This window comes from Wyeomyia smithii, chromosome 3, assembly GCF_029784165.1.
Source record: "Wyeomyia smithii strain HCP4-BCI-WySm-NY-G18 chromosome 3, ASM2978416v1, whole genome shotgun sequence".
Lineage (NCBI taxonomy): Eukaryota > Metazoa > Arthropoda > Insecta > Diptera > Culicidae > Wyeomyia > Wyeomyia smithii.
In genome coordinates, this window is record NC_073696.1 from 247,267,626 (window position 1) to 247,295,052 (window position 27,427).

The 27,427-nt window shown below is 40.7% G+C and overlaps 2 protein-coding genes across 3 annotated transcripts in view; one reads left to right on the forward strand and one right to left on the reverse strand.

Moving 5' to 3' along the window:
* Positions 1-771: 771 nt before the first annotated feature.
* Positions 772-27,427, reverse strand: part of LOC129731897 (box A-binding factor) — a 115,143-nt gene continuing 88,487 nt past the window's right edge. The window contains exons 7-8 of one of the 2 annotated variants that reach the window (XM_055692264.1): positions 1,625-1,704; positions 772-1,397 (exon numbers count right to left, since the gene is read on the reverse strand). In XM_055692264.1, coding sequence (XP_055548239.1) covers positions 906-1,397; positions 1,625-1,704 — 572 coding nt within the window. In that variant the 3' untranslated portion in view covers positions 772-905. The remainder of the gene's footprint in view (positions 1,398-1,624; positions 1,705-27,427) is intronic. The other variant, XR_008729119.1, reaches the window with a different exon arrangement.
* Positions 23,818-26,087, forward strand: LOC129731898 (uncharacterized). Its single transcript, XM_055692265.1, has 2 exons — positions 23,818-24,602; positions 25,203-26,087. Exons 1-2 carry the CDS (start codon positions 24,287-24,289, stop codon positions 25,979-25,981), a joined length of 1,095 nt encoding a protein of 364 aa, XP_055548240.1. The 5' UTR covers positions 23,818-24,286; the 3' UTR covers positions 25,982-26,087.

The window sequence follows — 27,427 nt, forward strand, 5'->3', positions numbered from 1 at the left end:
ATATCGTTGGCCTGTTTTAGATCACTGATCAAGACACGGAGCTTGTTTGGTTTGCCTTTAAGATTTCGGTCACGGCCTTGTAGTGTGAATTTTTAACATTGTTTGGGTACGGCGATAAGACTTTATCTTAGGTCTTAGGAAGTAACCAATTATACGGCATATTCTCAAAACTTGAATACTCCGCTTACTGGACTCCACACTGATAGCTGCAATCATTTTTATCGATTGCAGCTTCCAGCGATGGAGCTCCGTCGTTCTTCAAAATTGACTGCATTCATTGTGAAACGAATGCAGTCTGAGAAGCGTAATCGAAAACGTTAGTAATTAGTTAAGCGAAAAGCATTTCCACTTTGAAGTCGCGGGAAGAATAGATGAGCGTTACAGGTATTAAAGCACACCTCTAGGTTCATTTGTTTGAGTAGTTTTGAATGATATTACTTCCCTTGTAAGAACAGCTTGAAGAAATTTCAAATTTGTTATATCACAAAAACGTGTTGTTAAATTGATAAAGTGTAAACATTGTACCACGTTACGATAGGAAATAGGATTGGAATCTGGAAATAAAAGGATTGAGGTGAATAGAAAAAATTTAACTCAGCAGTGAACAGCGCACCGCTTATACATTAAAACGAATAACGATTTTGGTTCAGTTGGAAATTTTTTAAAATAAATTGTTGTCGGACATTCGAATAGAAAAAATCAATAAAACTTACCTTTTCATCGACAAAAAATCTACAATTGCAATTCCTTCATATTTATTCATCAGTCAACATAATTAAAATCTAATTGGCAATTATCAACAATAAACCTAACGAGAACCAATAAATATTAAAAACCGAGCAAGAAAGAAATCAACAAGAAAACATCCGCGGCCTGTCACCACTCCCCTATTAAGCATCTTCACCTTACTGAATCGGATAGAATCCTTTCTGGAGGGAGGCAGCCCCCGGAGTGTACGTGAGCTTGGCCAATGGTGTATATGATTGGGGTTGCTGATAAAGATGCGTTCCGTAGTGCTGCGATTGTTGCTGCTGTTGCTGCTGCATAGGTGATGCCGCTGTGGCGTAGATGGTGGCTGGAATCGAGGTTTGGGCATATTGGGCAGGGTAGAAGAGAGTCGACTTCTGGACCGGTGTTGCCACTGTCGAGTAGATTTGGTATCGTGGTTGTTGATAGTGGTAGGCTTGCTGTTGAGTTTGTTGTTGTTGCTGCTGTTGTTGTTGATGATGATGCTGCTGATAGTTCGAAGCTGAGGCAGCCGTATTGTAGTAAGGAACGTGTGTTTGCAACTGCTGCAATACGGCGGGATTCACCTGCTGCGTAAATGTTGCATAGCTGAGTCCCTTCCCGTGATGGGTGGTGCTGGTGGCAGTAGTTACAGGGATTAATTGCTTAATCTGAAAACAAATAGGGATAGTGGTCAATGTAACTCGATGCTTAATACTCGTATTTAAACAGATCATCCACCATTATTTTGTGTTATAGGATAATTGAAAAATGGCTCCATCCAAAAGCATGAGTTTGCACAATTTACACAATTATGAAGTGCAATTTGTTGTATGGTATCAGAACTCTAACAAATTGCTTTATGCACATTTAAAATCACTACAAACAGTGTACTCACATGAGCAGCAGGTGGGGCGATGGTTGGTGCTGCCACTGTTGACACGATTTGCTTGGCAGCTAGAGGAACAGGATATGCGGCTGTAATAAGAGAGAGACGGAGAGAAGGAAAAAACCCACGCAGGGGTTGATTAAATTCAATTACTATTCGCTTGCTTGCAGTGGAAGGAAAGGGGTCAATTGGCTGACAGGGTTATGAACTGGGGTTCTAATCCGCACACCGACGCGTACACTTGATTGTTGGCGCATTATTTGCCGGAAGTATTCCATAATTATCACTGCATGCGAAACAAAGTTCAGTACATGTGAAAACGTGCCAATCGTGATACAATTTGTTATCGCATCAGTGCGGGATTAGTTCGGTACGTGCTCTTTATTTGCATACTTCCGGGTCGAGTGTGGAAAAATCGTGTACATACATACGTGATGATCACTGTTTGTTGATTGCAAACATGTTTGATTCGCTGACATACACTACATAGTAGTGGCAATGCCTAGGGTTTTCGAAAATGTATAGGGTTTAACTTCACTATCAGAAAGTAGTAACTGTACAAATAACTGATTCGAAATTTGTATATTTTCGACAGTTAAAAAATAAAAGAAAGAAATTTTTGAACCGAAAATTTTACCAATAAATCAGTCAGTTTGAAAATTACTGAACCCATTTATTACTCACGCAACGGAATAAACAATCGCAACGTAAAAGTAAGCTTTTGTCCGCTAGCTACCAAATTTCATTTTCGTCTGCCATCGATCCGTACGAAACACGTCAAGTGCAATCACATTGAACTTTAATTGCTCCCGTCCCGACTGCAAACGGTAAAACTTCCAACAATAGAAACTATAAATCAGTACGATTCGAACATAAATTTCAATTCTGCGCCAAAACAAAAGCGTAGTCCTTGTCTGTGTCTGGTCCAGGAGGAACTCCCACACCGACAGGGATTACTGTTTGCCAGTGCCTGATCGCGCTAGGGTTCAAGAGAATTGTTCGCCACCCGAGGAGAAGCTGCTGCTGAGCTTTAGTTGGAAATTCATAATACTCTGCTGCGGAAGACAACAGACGCACGAAATTACAATATTATTTCTTCATAAAAACTAGAGAAAGAAAATGTGGCTAGAGGTTTCCTTAATTAAAGCCAACGGCGCCAACCGGAGGAATTGTGGGGCCAAGGTTTACAACAGCATCATTTTCATTTCAGCTCACGGTGGTTGAGCTGCGGTCCATTTTCTGAAGTCGAAAACAAAGCGGCGCTGAACAATACTATACTCCCTCGGGGATGTGAATTCACCTGACCAAGAGGAGTCAAAGTAGAAATAATACTCGACAGAACTCTTTGATTATTTGACCCTTCTTGGAAAGCATTTTACAAATTCATTGAAATTAATCACCAGCAGAAGATGAAAATAAACCGAAGTATGCAAAATAAAGCATACCTTTCACCACTTGAGGATAGAGAAGAAAGATTTCTGTGCATCTCCATAAAACGCTTAAACCGTGGCTCACCGGAAAAACAAAGAAAAAAGTCTGTTCATCTCGCTAAACAACTATCGTAATAAAAAAGATGCAGCAGCTGCTGCGCTTACTTACGGAAGAAGTAAAAAAAAGCAAAGATGCTAACCGAGGTTCGTTCGTTAATTTGTGTTGTTTCATTCGAAAGATCCAGGATATTTCCGGGCTTCCGTTCGCTCTGGAAGCCGTCGGCAAGCTGCCCGCCGATTCTGTCAGAGGACAAAAAGTGCCAACCAGGAATCAACCCGCACGAAGCGAAAGTTTGCAAGAGCATAACAAAAGTTCCTATCTTCATTCGCCCACAGGCACTTATCTGCCGCATACAAACTAGATAAGAAGAAAGGGCAAGGCAAGCAAAAAAAAAAAAGAAAATTCGATGTGCTGTGAAGATTCGATGTCGACGACAGGCAGATGGCGAAAAAAAAGAAAGTTATCTGCTTTTCTTTGTCAGATGAGATTCTTTTAAATTGTTTTATACGAGATTTGCTGCAACTCTGGAGAGGTGGGTCCCGTCAATCCTATCGTAGTGAAGCGAGTTAAGGATGCTGATGCAAAAATGGGCACGCATAACAGTAGCTCAGGTATTAGCAAACTATTCGCATCAATACTATATTCTTACATCTAACATAAAATATCTAAGTTGGTCTTTAGAAAGTTTGGCCTGAATTTGAAAAGAAGAAAAAGAGAATAGTAGAAGAGATGTTTAAATTTATGTAAAATTGCATTTAAAAAATTTCTTAAAAGCTTTTTTGTTGGAAAAATGCTAACATTTTTTAGCAGTGATATTTGAAAAAGTCACAAAAACATAGCATCTACCAAAATTGTTATAAAATTTTGAAGTAAAAATTGAATTACATTATGACTGCTACCGCTGATAACAAACAATTTTTGAAAGTACGGCTAACTGGCGAATTTTATGTAATTAATTCAAAGGTTCAAAAGAAAAAAAAATTTATTTCAATTAGAAGATTCCATCATTGATCTCTGGTCTTTTCTGAGATATCAATTCTAAAAAAACCTAAATTAATCCACCTAGCGGTCAGACTCAGCCTTTCTCATTCAAACTTATTATTTGTAAAAATAGATTTACATGAATGCTTAAATCCAAAAAGGTATATTCACTCTTTGGGTTCAAAAATATTGATGTTGTAATTAAAGCATAAAATATGAAATTTGACGTAATGTTAGTGCTTCTGAAATAGCGAAATATAAGAAATGACTCTGAATTTCGAACAATTTAATCACGAGCGATACCGGGAACGTTCAAATAGTACGATACCACATTTAAATCATGTTGAGGCCATATATATTGATCAAAGCAGCTATAGTGTTGAATAGTCTTTGAATTTCTTTTCTTTACAAAACTTTTGAACAGTATATAAAATTTTTATTAAGTTTGTTATTTATTAGTATGAGAGATGACTCGTTCGTATGACACTAGTTATGTTCAAATAAGTCGTGTAATACTTGAGATAACAGATTTTCGTTGTTTTACAAATTAAAACATAACAGTTGCTTAAGTTTGATTACAATCAAATGAAAAGGGAACGTATGGGGGAGCCAAACTTTGAAACCAAGTGCTCAGTCATAATTCATCAGTTAACCCTTAACTATCCCGTTCATTCGATATCAATATTGTTCAAATCTGTTGTGTACTTTCTAAGATAATGAAAGTTTAGTGATTTTCACATTTCGATACATTACAGACGAAGATGGGTTCGATGATGGCAATTTCGGTCACGGGTTACTTTAAAACACGTTTAATTATGTCAAAGCTGACGTTTCAAGGATATATTTCGGCTTTGACATAATAAAACGTGTGTTGAAGTAACCCGTGACCGAAATTGCCATCATCGAACCCATTAACTATTTATTGGTCAAACAACGCTTAACATTACAGACGAAGTTACATTCCGATTACAGCAAAATTCAACAGGGTGTTATGAGGCAGCTAGACCTTTCGTTTGATACTAGTTCTGTGGAAATCGTGTCAACCATCTCTGAGAAAAGTGAGTGAGCCCAATTAGTCATCAGAATATGTTTCTTTTCATAGCTGGATTTCACATTTTTAAACATAACAGGAAAAGTAATGATCCGTTCGCAAAAAAAATCATTAGGGTCTTATGGGGCAACAAGACTTTCCATATGACACTGACTTTATGAAAATCGGTCCGGCCATCTCTGAGAAACATGAGTGAGATTAAACAGTCTCCAGAACACGTTTCTTTCTGTAATTTCTGAACCATATGTTCAATCTTCATAAAATTCAAAAGTTGAGGGTTTTTAGGTAGACCGTTCATTTGAAACCAATTTTGTTCAAATCGGTTGTAGTTTCTGAGATATTGATGTTTCGTGATTTTTACATTTTGATACATAACCTCTAAACTAGAAATCAGATTACAACAAAATTCAATAGAGTCTTATAGGGCAACTAGATCTTTCATTTGCAATTGATTTCATTGAAATCGATTCAGCCATCTCTGAGAAAATCGAGTGAGATTGGGAGAGCGTTACACACACACACATGCAAAAAGTGCTCAGCTCGTCGAACTGAGTCGAGTGGTATACGACATTCGGCCCTTTTGAGCACTTTTATGCCTTTAGTTTTTCCAGTGATTGCTATACCTTTCTAGGAGAAAGGCAAAAAGTGAAATGATATAAATGACTTTTAATTCCAACTTAAATCCTGAGCAAGGCCGCAACATTGAAATAGTACAATATTAAATTTAAATGATGTTGAGGCCACATATTTTGATCGTAGCTATAGTTTTAAACAGTCTGCGGGTTTAGTTTCTTTCTATAACTTTCAAACCACATGTTTAAACATTATGAAATTCATTGTTTAAGGGTTTGAAAGCCCATTCATTTGAACTCAACTATGTTCATAGCTTCTAAGATATAAGAGCGTTTTTCACATTCTGACGCAGCGCCAAAACTAAAAGTTTGATTACAATGAAATTCAATAGCAACCTAAGCGGCAAATAGACCCTTCATTTGACACCAAGATAGAAAGAATCGGTCAGACCATCTCTGAGAAAAATGAGTGCGAAAGAAAAGTGCACATATACACGTACACACCCACACACAAACATATACACCTATACATGCATATATGCAGAAAATGCTCGATTCGTCGAACTGAGTTGAGTAGTATATGACATTCGGCCATTTCAATCATTTTTCTACCTTTTAATTAGCCAGTGATCGTTAGGAGAAAGTCATTATGTTTACTTTCATTATGTGATTTCACATTTTTATGAACAACGGACACAGTTACAATTCGATTGCAATGAAAATCAATAGCAACCTATGGGGCAACTAGACCTTTCATTTGACACTAATTTTGTGAAAATCGGTTCAGCCATCACTGAGAAAAATGAGTGAGTTTAAACAACCTCAGGATAATTTTTCTTTACATAACTTTTGAACCATATGTTCAATCATAACGAAATTTGAAAGTTAAGGGTTCTGGGGACAGCTCAATCATTTGAAACCAGTTTTATTGAAATCGGTTGTATGGTTTCTGAGATATTGATGTTTCGTGATTTTTACATTTTGATACATAACCTCTAAACTAAAAATCCGATTACAATGAAATTCAATAGCAACCTATGGCGCAACTAGGCCTTTCATTTGCAATTAATTCTATGAAAATCGGTCCAGCCATCTCTGAGAAAAGTGAGTGAGAAAAAAAAGTTGCACATACATACACACACACACACACACACACACACACACACACACACACACACATACACACATACATACATACATACAGAAAATGCTCAGTTCGTCGAAAGAAGTCGAGTGGTATATGACATTCGGCCATTGGGACCACTTTTATACCTTCGGTTTTTCCAGTGATTGCTATACCTTTCTAGGAGAAAGGCAAAACATATGACAACGATTTTATTGAACCATTTTTGATCTGGCTGAAACATACTTGTTCTTATATATTTTGAATCACGACTAAATTTTGAGAATGGTTTATGGAAACAGGTATCGATGATGACAAATGTTTTTAGAACCAGCGGTTTGCTTGATCGGTATGACACACAGTCGCAGATCTCTATACAAAAGTCGGAAAAAAACTAAAAGTCTTTTTCATTACATATTCTTACAATTTTGTGGTGGTGAAATCATTTCTGATGTCAGAAAATGTTGAAAATAGTAATTTACGCACCTAAAGTGCCGTTAGACTTTTCTCATGATCAGATTTTTTTTTTGCTTCAATCTTGCTTAAAATTTTGATAGGAGAACCGCTCTTATATTCATCTTAACACCTATATTCATCTCATTGCTCTTATTTGTTTAGTTTACTGTAAAATTTTACTGTTTTTAAGTAAAAGTAGTTGATATTACCTCTCGATTCAGTCCAGTAGTCGCAAGTTAAGATCGATGAGAAGAGCGAAATAAAAGCGACGGTAAGAATATATGTAGGTGGGTCATTCCATGTCTAGTGTCCGAGGAAATGGATCGAACATCTCCGATATCGACCAAAATTTGTGAGTCGGTGTGCTTTGGCCCGGAACTCATAAATACAAAGTGTTGTACCGATTGGTGGACCCCTCAGCCAATGGGACTGCCTCTACTTTTTGCGAATTTGGCAAAACATCGTTTTTAATTTGCGGATATCTCGGGACCCTGAAGAGCTACAGGTGATATTGACATATCATTTTACACAAACCCTGCCTGCTAGGATACCATTACGATTACAGCATTATTTGCAGAAACCTTTTCGTGTGTACGTACAAATTCCTAAGTCTCGCAAGTTTGAAAATGCTGTATCTCTGGAACGCCACATTTTGTTTTTTGTTGATAAGTGATTCCTATGTAAAATCGTCTGCTAAACACACTGGCGTGGTCAAAACAAAAATCGAAGGGGGAGTGTTTCAAGAAAATTGCAAAATAAGTTTTGAATTGAGAAAAATGCAATGTTGGTAACACTGCAGAAAAAAATAAACTACGCAGTTCGAATCTACATCTAAAACCCTTCAAGATGATATGTCAAAATCACCTGTAGCTCTTCAGGCTCTTCAGATATCCGCAAATGAAAAAAGATGTTCTGCCAAATTCGCAAAAAGTAGAGGCAGTCTCATTGGCCGAGGGGTCCACCAATCGGTACAACACTTTGTATTTATGAGTTCCGGGCCAAACTACATCGACTCACTAATTTTGGTCGTAATCGGAGATGGTCGATGCATTTACTCGGACACTTGACATGGCATGAATCAGGTGCTAAGATGAATATTGAGGTGGACCTCACACTTGTTCTTCATCGGAAAATTTTGGAGTCGCATTTTTTTGTTTGGTTCTTAGGGTGCATTAGGGTGGTGCAAGAATCGTCATAACTCAATTTATTTTATTTTGAAAATTTTTCAGCTATTAAGCCGTTTGACCAATTCAATATCTTTCTGCGACAAGTTAGAAGTCTTTTAAGGAAAATTATGAGATTGTATGGTAGTTTATTTTAACGTCATTGGAATTATAAAAGACGATATATTTTTTTTCTCATCAATTCAATTTATTCTCTCTTTATACATCTTGCAGTACTGAAAGCGGTTTACAAGTTTCATAAAAATGCTTGAGATTACTGGAAAAAACTTGTATACTTCCCAGTCAATCAAAGCAAAGCAAAGCCTTGGTGCTACATTCCGATTCGAAACTTGACCTTCTGTTTATTTACACAGATTTCGCAGCCAACTGTTTAGGGTACAGGACAATTGCGGGGCTAGCGCTACGATCCTACTGACACTAACAGTCTCTCCCGAGCCGAGACTCGAACCTACGACGACTAGCTTGTAAGGCCAGCATTGTACCTCGAGACCATCTGGGAGGTCAATCATGTTGTTTAAATATACGAGTTCATTTTCAAAATATCTCCCTTGTCACTACCCTCCAAGTAGGGTAGCTTCCCGACAAACTTCAGCAGCACGAGACCTGGACTTAGCCACAAGGCCGGCGCGCTACTTGGCAAACTGGAGGGATTTCGCGATACTAAATTTCACTGAAACGCTCAACTTCCTTAAAAAGTGTTTTATTGAACGGTGTGGTGTGTGCTTCGACGGGTGCCGCGACAGGTACGTACTGCTACTTCTCTCGACTCTCCTGGCTCGATGTGCGGCGTCCCGCGTCGAACGATGATTTTCCGCCGGTCAGCGACAGGGCGGCTGCAACTGCGTGGGTGGTGTGTAGGCGACCTGGAAAGGCGTTCCAGGCAAGGGTCTTCTCAGGCGCTTCCTTCGTTGGCGTGGATCGGTTGGCGACGGACGATACCGACTTCTGCCGAACCGAGAAGGGAATCCTCTCCTTTACGGTAAGGGCCGTTGCCCGAGAGCTCGTTGGTCTTTTACGGTTAGACGTAGACAACTTAATGCTGCCTAGGCCGAAGCGGGTGCCGAGTGCTATCGCGATCGCCAATCGCAAATTTATTAAATGCAACAAAAAAGGTCCTATGGGCGGGAAATTTTCCCAAAATTAGCCAGGTTCAGAGGTATTTTACGGTGGCGGATGAATTAATCACTTATTTCCGTGGTTACCTGAATAATTCTTATGATTGTCCTCTTTTACTCCTCGGTTTCTCCGGTTCAACAATCTTTTACCACCAATTACCTTTTTTTTTTAAAAAAATTCGTACCTCTATATCACTCGCTCGCCTGAATTCAAATGCGCTGTTGGCGCGTACTCGATAGCCGCCAATGCTCGTAGTTCAAATTTGGTATGGCGGCTAGATTTCGCCCCGTATGCGACAGCCCATCGATTTTGTGTAAGAGTTGAACTGTGAAAGCTTAGTACGTTACATGAAAAATAGGTGAGCGTTTACTAGGTACATTTCATGCAATTAAAAAAAAACATTTTATTTTACTGTAACGATCGGTTACACCCTTTGAGCAACGATGTGCAAAACGGAACCCAAAAATCTGAAAAGTACAAAAAATTTCTCATTGATTGTTGGTTATCCGATCGTTCCGAACTGTTTCCCAAGATTGTACGGTTTTTTGGCTTCCCTACAATATGTTTCACCTCGATTGAGAAATCGGTAATATTTTTGAGAATCAACAAAAAAGTACATAAATTTCCCTTCAAAATGTAACTTGTTGAATCAAAACTGAGTGAGTTACGGGTGTTTGAAGTTGAGCTAAAAATTATGATTTAAAACATGAAAATCATCGAAATTGCCTGATATAGCAATATTCGAAGAATCTTCGGAAAAATGCAAAACGTCAAAAATATTGACATAAAAATCTAGGTTTTTTTCCGGACTTCGACCCTTGTGTGACGTATACGGCAAAAATTTAGATAAAAAATTTCGTATTTCCGGAAAAATATGCTATCGCACAGAGACTGCATTTCACTAAAGTGCCTCACTGCATCAGCTGCTATCGATGCTAATACCCGCTGCAACTGCTACGCTATCCGTAGCCATGCCACAGTTGTGGCCGCTATACGCTGCCATTGGTATTCGCTGTCCCTGCATCAGCTGGCCCAGCTGCTATCGATGCTGAGATCCGCTGCAACCAGTGCGCTATCATTGCTATGCCACAGCTTTAGCCGCTGTCCGCTATCGCTGGTATCCACTGACTAAGATAGTTCGAGAAAAAAATCATCGTCCCATACAAATGAAACACAAATTCATGCACATCTCGAAAACTAACCAAACAAATGGAACCAAATTTGGCATGTGGATGTTTTAAGGAGTGACAAATATGTCCATATTGGTTCGACACCCTTCCCTTTTCTGGAAGGGAGGGGTTCCATACAAAAGAAATACAAATTTCTGCGTATCTCAAGAACTAACCAAGTAAATGGAACCAAATTTGGCGGGTGGTTGTTTCTAGGGGTAACAAATATATCCATAATAATGGTTTGATACCCCTCCCTCTTCTATAAGGGAGGGATCCTACACAAATGAAACACAAATTTCGCACAGCTCGAGAACCAGTCAAGCAAATACAACCAAATTTGACAGGTGAATGTTTTCAGATGTAATAAAAATGTCCATAATGGTTCGACATCCTTCCTTCTGGTATGTCTCCAAATACAAACCATTTTGAAATCCAAGATGGCGACTTCCGGTTTCTGAAAAATAGCGTCAAATGACCAAATGCCACCCAACATGAGTATTTCCGGAATTGTTATGATGCACTGAAGCCACAAATCGACCACATACACATTGAATTGTAGGATGGCGACTTTCGGTGTCTGGAAAACAGTCGAAAATGACCAAATACCACCCAATAAGACTGTTTATTTAACCAGAATGACGCTCAGAGGCCATAAATTGTTTCCAAATGCCATTTTGAAATTCAAGATGGCGACTTCCGGCTTCTGGAAAACAGCGGCAAATGACCAAATACTACCGAATATGAGTGTTTCTTTAACCAGAATGACGCTCAAAGGCTAGAAGTTGCCTCAAAGGCCATTTGAAATCCAATATGGCGATTTCCGGTTTCTGAAAAACAGCGGCAAATGACCAAATACCACCCAATATGGGAATTTCCGGAATTGTTATGATGCACTGAAACCACAAATCGACCTCACACAATATTTCGAATTGTAAGATGGTGACTTCCGGTGACTGGAAAACAGCCGAAAATTACCAAATACTACCAAATATGGGTGAAATAACGCTCAGAGGTCAGAAATTGTCACCAAATGCCATTTTGAAATGCAAGATGGCGACTGCCGGTTTCTGAAAAACAGCCTAAAATGACCGATTTCCATCCAATATAAGAGATCGGAACCAGAATGATACACAGGAGCTAGAATCGACCATAGACACTATTTTGAATTCTAAGATGGAGACTTCCAGTTTCTGGAAAACAGCCGTAAAAGATCAAATAACACCTATTATGGGTGTTTCTTAAACCAGAATGACGCTCAAGAGCCAGAAATGGTCTCCAAATGCCATTTTAAAATCCAGGATGGCGACTTCCGGTTTCTGAAAAATAGCCTAAAGTGACCAAATACCACCCATAATGAGTGTTTCTTAAACCAGAATGATGCATGGAGCTGAAAATTGACCTCAGACACCATTTTGAATTATAAGATGGCAACTTCTGGGAAACAGCCGAATACTACTACATATGGCTATTTCCGTAATCGAAATAATGTATAGAAGCCAAGTATTGACCCTGGACATTCGAAGATGACCGCTTTCAGTTTCTGGAAAACAACGAAAATAACTGAATACCACCCAATATGAGTATTTCCGGAATAGAGAGTATGTACTAACGGCTAAAGTCGAGGTTGTTGTCATTCCGATAAAACCAATCAATTCAAACGATATAAACAAATCGCAAGAAACCAATAGATTTGGGATGTTTAAAATTATTAAATTAAACACAAAAATAGGCGGGACGAAGTTTGCCGGGTCAGCTAGTGAAATATAAGATCAAGATACAAATGTATAGACAAAAAAAATAGGTCATAATATTTTTCTTCATAGCATTTTCGCTAACTTTCTCACGGCAATTAAACATGGAATATCAGTATGATCAGTTAACAACGCAACTAACTTTGCACCTCAACGCACCACGTGCAGCAGCGTCAGCAGAAGCAACCAAAACCCGGCTGGAAGTATGTCGATTGGCAACAATCCGTTAACGTGACCGGCACCTGTTCTGCTTTCATCAGCAAAGGTGCCAGACTTCGATCACCGAACCATCGCCACATGGAGACACTCGAATGCGAATGCGGAATGCGAGGTCAACAGATTAGCCAAGTGTGTAGGGCCAGAACAATTAAAATTATCCTCAATAAAGTCAGTCTAGTTTTAGCAGTGAAGTCGTGTAGTTATTTTTTAAAAACGTATCCGTAGCATAAAGTAAGTTAAGTGGCGCAGTCGGTAGGATGCGCTAAGTATCCGCGAGTGTTAGCGAAAAATTATTGTGACGACTATAGATTTCTCGGACAAAGAAAATCATTGCGATTAAGTGTAGATTTCTCGAGCATCGAAAATCATTGTAGTACAGTGCAGATTTCTCGCGATCTTTCGTGTACGCCGCGCATCCTAATAGATCTCATCCGGGAAACCGTCCACGAAGGGATATCGTAGATTTGAGGTGAGTCAATTTGGTCTTAAGATTGTAACCAACTAAGTGAAAAAGTGTTAATTATAATCAAGAAATATTAAAAAGTACTACAATAATAATATTTAAAGTGCAATCGTAATCGAATCAGAATTAATCATTGGAGCGTAACGTATTGTAGTGTAATTTTATCGAATCAAATCAATCAACCGTGAATAGTTTTTCGATACTGAATATTTAAGAACGTAATTAAAAACATAGAGCCATAGTATTTCGATACCCACTTCGGTGATTTCCTACGATTCTCAACAGAAGTAGATTTTATGAGTAGAAGCGATAGATTTAACAAGAATAGAGACATGGCTCACGTACAAATAGAACAGTTGCAACTAGAGATCGCCGCTCTAACAGAAAGATTGAACGCGAGAGAGAGCCAGCTAGCTCAACTTAGCCAACAGGGGCAAATACAAGCTACGCAGATGCAAACCCAGTTACAAGAGGTGCTTCAAAAACTGGAAGGTAGGGAGCAAGAAATTGCTCAGTTGCAACAAAAATTAGCCGAAATTCCTGACGAACAAATCCCCATGCCTACGGACGATCTCGCGCGCGGTAGAGTGCCCGACATTGTGAAAGGTCTTCCCCAATATTCTGGAAGTCCATTTCAACTTAGTACCTGGACTCAGTCCGTTGAAAGAATTTTGCATCATTTCAAATCTCTAGAGAAAACAGATATTTATCAATTGTGGTTGCAAGAGATCCGCAACAAAATCGTTGGCGAAGCGAAGGTGATATGCTAGCCTCGAACGGAATTCCTTTAGACTGGTCAGCGATAAAAGCTCAATTAGTTTTATTATACGGTGACAAACGAGAGTTATCCACGTTACTGCAAAAATTATTTTTCTTGCGTCAAGATAGACAATCTGTAAATGAATTCTATTCCAGTATCAGGGATTGTTTCACCGGCATATCTACACACATCCAGACAAGCCACGAGTGGGAAAAACCCGCTGAACTTGTGAGATTTGTGGACAAGTTATGCCTCGAAAAATTTGTCGATGGACTTGAAGAACCATTTGCCAACCATGTCGGCCTGATGCAACCAACAACGTTGAATCAAGCCTTTCAATATGCTATTGATAAAGCCAATAAAATTGCTAGAAAAACAGGACAATACGATGTTGGAAAACAACAGCAAAAACCAATAATACCACCACGAAACAACTACCAGACCAAACCGCTCATTCCACAACCGACTATAAATCGTCATTTTACTTCTCAAATACCTCAGATGCGACCGTTATACAATAATTTCAACATTCGACCTATACCTTTGGCGATAAATCAAAGACCTACACAAAATTTTCGACCATATTTACAACAAAATCGACAATTATATAACCCTCAACAAAACCGACAACCATACAATCCACAGATGAATCGATAACCCTTCAACCAATCGTACCCGTACCGACAACAAAACCCCCCGAACAACTTTCAACAACAACAGCCTCCCAGACCAAGAGTAGAACCAATGGACGTCGACCCATCCATACGTTCTGGAAATGTAAATTATATGAATCGTCCTATCTACCAAGTAGTAGAAGACGATCAGAACGAGTACAACGATCATGCCCAATACACTGACTATGATTACTACCAACTACATAACCAATATCCTGATTTGGCTGAAAATTTCAACCAAGACGCCGACGCAATCCCAGATCAACAACCAGACCCAAACGTACAAGTAGACGTTACGGAAGATGACTTCAATTTTCAGCTGGACACCACAATACAGTTAACAACATAAACAATTTCATTCCGTACGTAGAAATAGGAACGTCCAAAGGAAATTTTTAATTGATACTGGTGCGAATAAAAACTACATCAGTACAAAACACGTAAACTTGAATGAATGTAGAGTCACATACCCAGTAAAGGTTCGAAATGTAAAATCCCGAATGTAAATTCCCGAGTATTCAAACGAACAAACTTGCTTTTTATGTGTTTGACTTTCATCCTTATTTCGACGGATTGATAGGCTACGAAGCTCTCAGACAGCTGAAAGCCGAAATCCTGACAAGCTCTAATGAACTGAAGCTAGGAAACACGAGGTTAAAAATGTTAAAAAAATATCCAGCCTCAACTAAGATTCAATTAAATGCACACGAGACGAAACCCGTAGACTTGCAAGTTCTCAAAGAGTCTGGCGATTTCCTTCTATCCAAAAATTATAAACTTCAAAACAAAATTCTCATTCACTCCGGCGTATACACAGCCGAAAATTCGAAAGCCACCGTAATGATCTCGAACTTATCAAACACCTCCATCGAACTAGAATTACCAGCCGCAGAAATAGAAATAAATAATTACGAAACCGATCTTCCTCCTCCTCCACCCACACAAAACAACAGAACAAAAAACGAACTATTGAGACAGCTACGACTAGAACATTTGAACAGCGAAGAAAGATCGCACCTAACAAAATTAATCAGCCAATATCACTCGGTTTTTTCACCTGAAAGAGACAAAACTAGGTTTCACGAACGCCGTAAAACACAGTATCGAAACAGTAGACAATATGCCTATCCACTCTAAAAGCTATAGATACCCTCACCATTTGAAAGGTGAAGTCCAGAAACAGATAAGAGAACTTCTCAATCAGGGCATTATAAGACCCTCTAATTCGCCTTGGTCCTCACCTATTTGGGTGGTACCTAAGAAAGCGGATGCTTCTGGATTGAAAAAGTGGCGACTTGTCGTCGACTACCGGAAATTAAATTCTAAAACGGTAGATGACAAATACCCCCTTACTAACATCACCGAAGTTCTCGATAAACTCGGTAGATATAATTATTTCACAATTCTCGATCTCGCATCTGGATTTCACCAGATCGAAGTCGAATCAAAAGTTATACCGAAAACTGCATTTTCGGTAGATCATGGCAAATACGAATACGTTCGAATGCCTTTTGGACTTAAGAACGCACCATCAACCTTTCAGAGAGTTATGGATGACGTTCTACGCGATTTGATTGGTACCGTTTGTTTAGTGTATATGGATGACATAATTATTTTCTCCTCTTCACTGCTAGAACATTTGATTAATCTAAGAAAAGTGTTCGACGCACTTCAAAAATTCAACCTCCAAGTACAACTCGATAAATCAGAATTTTTACGAAAAGAAGTAGCTTTCCTAGGACATGTTGTCACGTCCGAGGGAGTGAAACCCAACCCAGATAAAATTATAGCAATAAAAAATTGGCCACTACCAAAATCCGAGACAGAGCTCCGAGGATTTTTGGGAACAATAGGGTACTATAGAAGATTTATCCGAGACTTTGCTCGTATTGTAAAACCTCTTACAAATCAGTTGCGAAAAGGAGAGAAAATTAATCATTCAGATGACTTCGTCACGGCTTTTAACAAGTGTAAAACGCTACTCACAAGCAGCCACGTTTTACAATATCCCGACTTTAGCAAACCGTTTATCTTAACAACGGATGCCAGTAACTTTGCTATAAGCGCTGTGCTTTCACAAGGACCTATAGGTAAAGATAGACCCGTTGCTTTCGCTTCGAGGAATCTGACGAAGACAGAGGAAAAATATTCAGTAATAAAAAAGGAATTACTTGCTATCTTCTGGGCCTGCAAATATTTCAGACCCTATTTGTTTGGAAAAAAATTCACCCTTTTTACCGATCACAAACCGTTGACCTACATATTTAGCCTCAAAGATCCGAATGACAAGATGATTAGATGGCACCTCCGCCTAGAAGAATTCGATTATGAGGTGAAATATCGCCCCGGTAAGCAAAACGTCGTAGCCGACGGACTGTCCCGTATTAAAACAAGTGAGTTGAATGCTAATGAACTCGAAAATTCGTCCGACGACGCTACTTGCCATTCAGCCGATACGGACGACGGTGAGTTTATAAGTATGACATTGCACCCCATTAACTATTTTTCAAATCAACTAATTTTAAAAACCGGACCGGAAGATAAAAACGAATACGAACAAGTGTTTCCCAGAGTTCATCGAAGAATAGTGACACGTGCTCATTTCTCAGTTGCTATAATTTATAATATTTTCAAGGAATATTTAGACCCAAAAAGAGTAAACTGCATAATGTGCGACGAAACATTAATTAATACACTGCAAATAGTTTATCGCAATTATTTTAGCAGACGTAAAACATTTCGCATCAAAATAAGTCAGAAAATTTTAACTGATCTCCGAACCGCGGTAGAACAGAACGATGTTATCGAAAAAATTCATACTCGCGCACATAGAGGTATCCCAGAAAATGTAGCCCAATTATGCAGAGAATATTATTTTCCAAAGCGTTAGAAGATTTGTTCTGCTTTGCGAAACTTGTCGGTGCGAGAAGTATGAATGACGACCTTATAAACCTACTTTGGCCGAAACTCCACTGCCGAAACAACCTCTAGACATAGTACATGTTGACATCTTCATATGCCATTCTGTGCCGAACACGCATCAGTACTGGACGTGTTTGGTGATCGGTCCGATAGAGTATAAAACAAAAGACGTGTGAACAAGTGTTGGCATTGTTTGCCTGGTCGAGTGAAATAAATCCGGGTTCAAGGTCGTTCCTTTGTGCAACTGTTTCGCATCGTGACTGCCAGCTGGTGCGTAAGCCGATTTGGCTGCTGGCTGGATTGTGCTACAGCAGTGGACGAGACACAAACGAGGAAAAAGAAGAAGCCATCAGTGTCAGCGAGTCGTATCGCTGTGTGGAGTGATCTCACACCTGGCTCGCTGCTGGTGGCTGTTTGGTGCTGCTGTATTGGTGCTGCTGGCTGTAACGGCTGCTACTTCGAACGATCGGACAACCAACCTTACTGGAAGGGAGAAATAAAAAGGTACGTGTTCTTGTCAGCGCTAGTGCGCTAAACATAGCGCGATGGATGTAGATCCCTCGCCTCCCGCGCCACCATCCCCGAACCCCTCTGACCCTGACCCTTCTGTTACCCCCTCCCCTGTTCATTCTTCAGTCCCCCCTCGCCCCAGGCTTTACCCAGACGGAGCCCAGGGCAGCTATACTGTTTATTTTCGGCCAAAGGCAGGACCGAAATCGAAAAAGTTGAACCTCTTGCAGATTTCTAAAGACCTGACGAAGGAGTACAAGGGCGTGACCGAAATTTCCAAGGTCCGGCCTAACAAGCTCCGTGTCGTGGTCGGTAACCTGAAAGAGGCCAACGATATAGCTTGCTCTGAGCTCTTCACACGCGAGTATCGCGTTTACATACCCGCACGAGACGTGGAGATCGACGGTGTCATAACCGATTCGAGTCTGTCCGTCGAGTGTATACTGCAAAGTGCCAAAGGGTGCTTTAAGAACAAAACGTGTCCCGAAGTAAAGGTGCTCGACTGCAAGCAATTGCGGTCAGCATCGATCATCGGTGGCAAAACAGTATACACTCCGTCAGACTCGTTTCGAGTTACGTTCGCCGGGTCTGCACTACCAAGCCACGTCTCGATCCACCGGGTTCGTCTCCCTGTGAGGCTCTACGTGCCCCGCGTCATGAACTGCCTGAATTGCAAGCAGTTAGGCCATACAGCCGCCTACTGCTGCAATAAGGCACGTTGTGGCAAGTGTGGGGAGTCTCATGCGGAAGATTCTTGCAGTGTTAACGCTGAAAAGTGTATTCACTGCGGAGAAAATCTGCATGAGCTCTCGACATGTGCGGTGTACATGCAGCGCAGGGATAAAATAAAACGGTCTCTCAAAGAGCGTTCAAAGCGTTCCTACGCTGACATGCTGAAGAAGACCGTTACCACTTCTCCCGTTACTTCGAACCCCTTCGATCTGTTGCCCTCTGAGGAAACCGATTCTGACGATTCACCAGCGGGAGCATCTTACGCCAATCCTGGGGAGTCTAGAAAGAGGAAAAGTGTTTCCTCTCCTAAACTTCCCAGAAAAGGTCCTAAGATTTCTCAAAGTGAAATGAAGGTTACAAACAAACCAAACAGTGCTGCGGAAAAACCGAAGCAAACTCCTCCTGGGCTGGCAAATTTAAAGTCCCAGAAGGAGTTCCCAGCACTGCCAGGAACATCTAAAACCCCAGTTGCTCCTTTTACACTCCCAGTTGATGAAACAAACTCTGGATTAGTGAAATTTTCTGACATTGTGGACTGGATTTTTGAAACTTTCAATGTACCCGATCCAATTAAAATTTTTCTTACAGCATTCCTCCCAACAGTTAGATCATTTTTGAAGCAGTTGACTGCCCAATGGCCTCTCCTTGCAGCGATTGTATCCTTCGATGCCTAATTCAACTGCGTATATGAAGGATTCTATCTCTGTCTTACAGTGGAATTGTAGAAGTATTTTACCAAAAATTGATTCGTTTAAAGTTTTGATAAATAAAAACAAATGCGATGCATTTTCCCTTTGTGAAACTTGGCTTACTTCAAATATTGATCTCAACTTCCATGATTTTAATATTATTCGCCTTGATCGAGACACCCCATATGGAGGAGTACTTTTAGGGATTAAAAAGTGCTATTCTTTCTATCGTATTAACCTCCCCTCGATTCCAGGCATCGAAGTTGTCGCATGTCAAATGACAATACAAGGTAAAGAGCTTTGTATTGCCTCAATATATATTCCCCCCAGAGCACAGGTTGGGCAACGGCTGCTCTTTGATTTAATAGAACTTCTTCCCTCGCCACGTTTGATTTTGGGAGACTTCAACTCTCATGGCGTGGCTTGGGGTTCCCCATACAATGATAACCGCTCCTCTTTAATCTATAACCTTTGCGATGACTTCGACATGACTATTTTAAACAACGGTGAAATGACACGTATCCCGAAACCTCCAGCGCGCCCAAGCGCTTTGGATCTATCCTTATGTTCGACGTCGCTACGGTTGGATTGCACATGGAAGGTAATCCTCGATCCTCACGGTAGCGACCATCTGCCTATTCTTATTTCAATTACTAACGGGTCAACTCGCATGCGACCAATTGACATTCCGTATGACCTCACACGAAATGTCGATTGGAAGTTATACGAGGAAATGATTTCAAAAGCGGTCGAGTCGATTCAACATCATTCACCACTTGAAGAATACAACCTCCTCGCGGGCTTGATTCTCGACGCCGCGTTGCAAGCCCAAACGAAGAAATATCCCGGCGTAACGATCAAAGAACGGCCTCCCACTCCGTGGTGGGACCAAGAGTGCTCCGATGTCTACACGCAAAGATCCGACGCGTTTAAGGCCTACCAGACGGGAGGTATACCTGGCGACTATTTACGGTATTCGGAGCTTGATACCAAGCTTAAAAGCTTGGCTAAAGCAAAGAAACGTGGATATTGGCGTCGGTTCGTGAACGAGACGTCGAGGGAGACATCGATGAGCACTCTTTGGAACACAGCCCGAAGAATGCGGAATCGCGTAACGGTCAACGAAAGCGAGGAGTCTTCAAGTAGGTGGATATTTGATTTTGCCAGGAAAGTATGTCCGGACTCTGTTCCTGAGCAAAATATTGTTCGCGATGCGTCTCCGGGCCACGACGCGATAGAATCACCTTTTACGATGGCAGAACTCAGTTGCCCTCCTGTCCTGTAACAATAACGCGCCTGGATTAGATAGAATCAAATTCAACTTGTTGAAGAATCTACCCGGCAATGCCAAGAGGCGCTTGTTGAACTTGTTCAATAAGTTCCTGGAGCAAAACATTGTACCGCAGGATTGGAGGCAAGTGAAGGTGATCGCCATCCAAAAACCAGGGAAACCAGCTTCTAATCACAACTCTTATAGGCCGATTGCAATGCTATCCTGTATCCGGAAATTGATGGAAAAAATGATACTCCGTCGTTTAGACCACTGGGTCGAATCAAATGGTCTACTATCAGAAACTCAATTTGGCTTCCGCCGTGCCAAAGGGACGAATGATTGTCTTGCGTTGCTTTCAACAGATATTCAGCTGGCGTATGCTCGTAAAGAACAAATGGCGTCTGCGTTCTTGGACATTAAGGGGGCTTTTGATTCCGTTTCTATTGACATTCTTTCGGGTAAACTTCACCGACAAGGATTTTCTCCAATTTTGAACAATTTTTTGCACAACTTGTTGTCCGAAAAGCACATGCATTTTACGCATGGCGATTTGGCAACTTTTCGCATTAGCTACATGGGTCTTCCCCAGGGCTCATGTTTAAGCCCCCTTCTTTACAACTTTTATGTAAATGACATCGACGAATGTCTGGCAAATTCATGCACGATAAGACAACTTGCAGACGACAGTGTAATCTCTGTTACAGGAGCCAAAGCTGCCGATTTGCAAGGACCATTGCAAGATACCTTGGACAATTTGTCTGCTTGGGCTTTACAGCTAGGTATCGAATTCTCTCCGGAGAAGACTGAGATAGTAGTTTTTTCTAGGAAGCATGAACCTGCTCAGCTTCAAACACAATTAATGGGTAAAACGATTTCTCAGGTTTTGGTACACAAATATCTTGGTGTCTGGTTCGACTCTAAAGGCACCTGGGGTTGTCACGTGAGGTATCTGATGAAAAAATGTCAACAAAGAGTGAATTTTCTTCGTACAATAACCGGACAATGGTGGGGAGCCCATCCAGGAGACCTTATAAGGCTTTACCAAACAACGATATTGTCTGTTATTGAATACAGGTGTTTCTGCTTCCGCTCCGCAGCAAACACACATTTGATCAAACTGGAGCGAATACAATATCGTTGTTTGCGTATCGCCTTAGGTTGCATGCAGTCGACCCATACGATGAGTTTGGAGGTTTTAGCTGGAGTACTACCATTGAAAAACCGCTTCTGGAGCCTGTCTTCTCGTATTCTAATCAAATGTGAGGTCTTGAACCGTCCCGTGATTGAAAATTTTGAAAGGTTAATCGAACTTAATTCTCAAACCCGTTTTATGACATTGTATTTCAATCACATGTCCCAAAATATTAACCCTTCTTCGAATATTCCAAATCGTGTCGACTTATCAAATACTTCTGATTCTACTGTGTTTTTCGATACATCCATGATAGAAGAAACTCGTGGAATCCCGGATCATTTACGCGTGCAGCAGATCCCTAAAATTTTTTCCAATAAATATCGAAACATCAACTGCGACAATATGTACTACACTGACGGATCACTTCTTGATGGGTCCACTGGCTTCGGTATCTTCAATAACAGTTTAACCGTCTCCCATAAGCTCGATAATCCTGCTTCTGTTTACGTCGCAGAATTAGCTGCAATTCAGTACACCCTAGGGATTATCGAAAAAATGCCCACGGACCATTATTTCATCTTTACGGACAGTCTCAGTTCCATTGAGGCTCTCCGATCGATGAAAGATGTTAAGCACTCTCCGTATTTCCTGGGGAAAATACGGGAACATCTGAGTGCTTTATCCGAAAAATCTACTCAGATTACCTTAGCGTGGGTCCCTTCTCACTGCTCGATACCGGGTAATGAGAAAGCGGACTCTTTGGCTAAGGTGGGCGCAACAAACGGTGATATTTATGAAAGACCAATTGCCTTTAATGAATTTTTCGCACTTGTACGTCAGAATACGATCATCAGTTGGCAAAATGCTTGGACCAGAGGGGAATTGGGAAGGTGGTTACATTCCATAATCCCCAAAGTATCGACGAACCCGTGGTTCAAGGGGTTGGATGTAGGTCGGGATTTCATTTGCGTGATGTCCCGGCTTATGTCCAATCACTATAGATTTGACGCGCTCCTCCGTCGTGTTGGGCTCGGGGAAAGTGGTATCTGTGCCTGTGGTGAAGGTTATCACGACATAGAGCATGTGGTTTGGTCATGCCCTGTACACCGTGACGCCAGGTCTAAATTAATAGCTTCCCTGCAGGCCGAGGGTAGACAGCCGGCTGTTCCTGTTCGTGATGTCTTGGCGAGCCGTGACCTATCCTACATGTCTCTTATATACGTTTTCCTGAAATCCATCCACGCCCCAGTCTAGTCCCGTTCCCCTCCGTCTACACCCAACAAAACGACAAGAACACGTTTGAACCTTAAGCACAAAACCAGCAACCAGACCCCGCACAACAGAACCAGGACCCAAGGACTACGAGCCTCTGTCCCAACTCACGACATCGTGGCTCAGCAGAACGAATCCATACATGCCATTCGACGATTATCAGACGACCATTGAACAACAAAACACTGATTGGAAATCCCATGCTAGTTTTAAGTTAGACTTAATTTCAGCTCGTAGTCGGCAGCGAGGATAAAAAATTTGCTTTAGTTTTTAAGTCATCAGATATAATTGGCGCCGTTAAACATTAAATTGTATTTGTGCCGTGTCAAATAAATGTTATGTGAAGAAAAAAAAATCTTCATATGCCAACCTAATATCTTTTTATCAGCAGTAGATAAACTTTCGAAATACGGTATCTTGATCTCTATCAAGTCCAGAACAGTACCCGATATTCGTTCTGGATTTACTAAACTCATTTCCACCTTCGGGCTCCCTAAACTCATCGTGACCGATAACGAACCAGCGATGAAATCTGTAGAAGTTCGTGGCATGCTTCACGATTCTGGTGTCGAAGTTTATTACACACCTTCTAATAAAAGTGGAATGAACGGTATTGTCGAAAGATTCCATTCGACAATAAGCGAAATCTATCGCTGCGTACGTGAAAAGCACGAAGAGTTATCCCAAAAGAAACTTTCCGATTAAGCATAGGCTATTATAATAACACGATTCATTCCAGCACAGGACTAAAGCCAAGAGAGGTGTTCTACGGACTAAAGGACGGAGAAGATCGACCACTGGATGCTGCGAAAATTTCAGAAAATAGTCGAAAAGTTTATGACGAAGCAACGCTGGCACTACAGAAAAAACAATCGAAAGACCATCAGTGGCACAACAAAAACCGAGAGGTTGAACCATGCGTACAACCTGACGAGACCGTGTATGTGGCACGGCAAGGAATCAAAAGTAAAACCAAGGCAAAGTTCAAGCCTTATAAGGTAGTCCATGGTTACAGGAAGTCCTTCCAGGATAACGCCAGAAGAGAGATTCACAAATCGAAAATTAGAAGAAAGCAAAAAGCCTGAATGTCCATCCATAATCACACTTTATCTTTTCTCATTTTAGATGTTCAACTTCATCCTCCTACTCATCGGACTAGTACAAACCACTCGGACCGAGGTGGTTCTGACTGACTTGACAAGACATCCAGGGATAGTGGCATTCCAGGAACGCGAGGCAAAAATTATCCAAAATCATCATTTACACTTACACGTCATCAAACTAGAGACATTTCAAAGTTACATAGATAATTTGAAATACACTTTGAAATCTCTCGAACACAGCGACAAAGCTGGAGAATTACAAGAAATCCTGCAAATAAGGATGAATGGATTGTTGGAATCCTTTAGCAAACTCGGCTCATTCATAAAGCTACTCTCAGGTAACATGGATAACGACGACTTACAAGACATCTACAAAACCTTGAACGAACACGAAACTAAAACTAACGAACTGGTACGTAACAACGAAAGACAAATACGCATTAACAACGACTTTCAGACAAAAATTAATGCAGTAATAGAGCACGTAAATGCTCAGCAAATACTAGTCATGAAAGAAATCTCTGCTCTCAAAAACCATCTTTCGAACGACAGTAATTTATTGTTCAGACAATTATTTCATAAATTGCTATTTAACATCGATACATTAGAAAGACAAACAAGAGAAATATTCGAAAATGTCCAAATGTCAAAATTAGGGATATTACCAACAGCCATGTTGTCAGGAAACGAAACCTTTTTTATACTTAAACTTCTAGAAGAGCAAGAGATAGTAATAACAAACCTTGACCAAGTTTTTGAATACTTAGTAGTTCACACATTACACAATGGAACTCACATAATTTTTGCTATCCAAACTCCAAAATTTCTCGAAGCCAAATTCAATTATGTACTATTTGAAGATATACCAGAAAACAATAAAACCATTATAACACAATTCAAAATAGCAATAGTTGGTAAAAATATAACTTACGTTTCAGAAAAAGAGTGTCAGATAGTAGAGCAGTACAGGGTGTGTACGAGAAAAGACCTCCTGGACATCAACGACGACCAATGCATTGCTAATGCACTTCAAGGCACCGAAGCGGCCTGCGATTATAAGGAGATCGAAGACAGAGCAGAAGTCCGACAGATAAACAGTCACACGGTAATTATCAAGAATGCAATAGAGCCGATCAATATAATTTCAGATGAATGCAGCCTAAGCACGAGAAATATCACTGGAACTGTTATGGTGACTTTCGAAAGGTGCTCTCTGGTCATTAACGGCACGCTGTATAAAGCCGAGGAGACTATGAGCGAACATAAGTTGACGTTAATCCCAATGTTCGGAATAACCTTCCAAGAAACCTCTATACAGAGAGAAGTTGACGTGCACAAATTAAACCTAATGCACATTACGAATCTCAACCACGTTCAACAACTGAAATTAAATCAGGAAACCTTCCAAAAGCTATCATTCGGAGGTTTCATTCTGGTTTTATCAATATTAACAATTTTAGCAAAACGTTTATGCAAAACTTCCAAGCGTAAAACATCTATAGTCACAACCACCTGCGAAGAGACCCGGTTTCCCCCGGTTTTCATCCCTAAAGACAAAGACAAATCTTATGGAGATTCGGGACGAATCCTTTCAAGGGATGGAATAGTTAACAACGCAACTAACTTTGCACCTCAACGCACCACGTGCAGCAGCGTCAGCAGAAGCAACCATAACCCGGCTGGAAGTATGTCGATTGGCAACAACCCGTTAACGTGACCGGCACCTGTTCTGCTTTCATCAGCAAAGGTGCCAGACTTCGATCACCGAACCATCGCCACATGGAGACACTACCAGGAATGCGAGGTCAAATGATTAGCCAAGTGTGTAGGGCCAGAACAATTAAAATTATCCTCAATAAAGTCAGTCTAGTTTTAGCAGTGAAGTCGTGTAGTTATTTTTTAAAAACGTATCCGTAGCATAAAGTAAGTTAAGTATCTATACCGCACATTCTATAGCATAGTTGTTACCGGACATTCAGTTAACATGCAACGGTAACGAATGTGAGACGTTTTGGTGTGGGTTTTGTAGAGTTAAATGTTAGATGTAAAATTTTAGTATGTAACTGGCAGAATTTGTGACAAGTTTTGTCAGCAAGAGTTGGCAGTTAAGCCGGAGTGTCATCCATCCGAGTTCCGAGGATCGACGTTCGTCAGAGGGCGACTACCGTGAGCCGACCGGCTCTTCCCCGTGGACTTCAGCACAAGACCACAAGTGGCCGGAATCAACTCCCCGGCGTTTACATTTTTATCGTCTATCGAACACGTGGGCGTTGTGGAGGCGGTCCACCTGGCTCTGAGGCCCTGCTGCGGCGGATCTTCTGGGTGAGCCAGGCGATACTTCGGACTTCCCGTGCGAGCCGTGGGAATCTCCCGACCCTTCCATCATCGACCGGAACGCGTGTCATCATCATCGTGTCATCAAGGTATGTCCCTCTCCTCTTTTTCTGTGCGTCGTTCATCAATGGGTTCCAACGTTCGTCGGTTTGCGCTGTATCGATGATGCGTAATAAATAGTATATAGCATGAATTTCCCTTTTTTTGTATATAAAGAGCCAGTTACCCTTTCCTAAACGTCTCTTGGTCGTTCCGCTTCGCTAACGGTAAGTCGTCGGGTTGCATGAGTCCCCCAACAGTCGGTTGCCGACCCTGAGATAACCCAATAAAGAGCTAGCTGGGTTGAGTGAGAACTGATCACTTATATAGCCAGGAGAGTCTAATGTTTGTTTGTGTGAAATTGTGGAACCCCTAGGTTTTTCAATTTTTAAATCTACGTTCTAAGGGCACCAAACTATAGGGCTGCTCGAATAACACATAATTGTAGTACCAAAGTTAATGAAATACGTATTTCACGATTTATTTGTCTCAAAATTATAACACAAATAAATTGTAGCAGGTACGACACTTGCCTGCCTCCGAAAATTGATTGAATACTATACACATTCAAGGACACGAAGTACGAGTGGAAATGATGTTTCAAAAACACTTTCTACAACTGGAATTCTTGATTTAGAATTTATTTTGTAAAAGCGTGACAAAAACGAAAAAAAACGTAAGAAAGTTTAGTGTGAACTTGGCAAGAAAAGATAAAAACGACTGTTGATGAAATCGAAAAAGCACTGTATTGGAATTTGTATTGGTTTCCACGTGATTTTCGGAGTTTTTA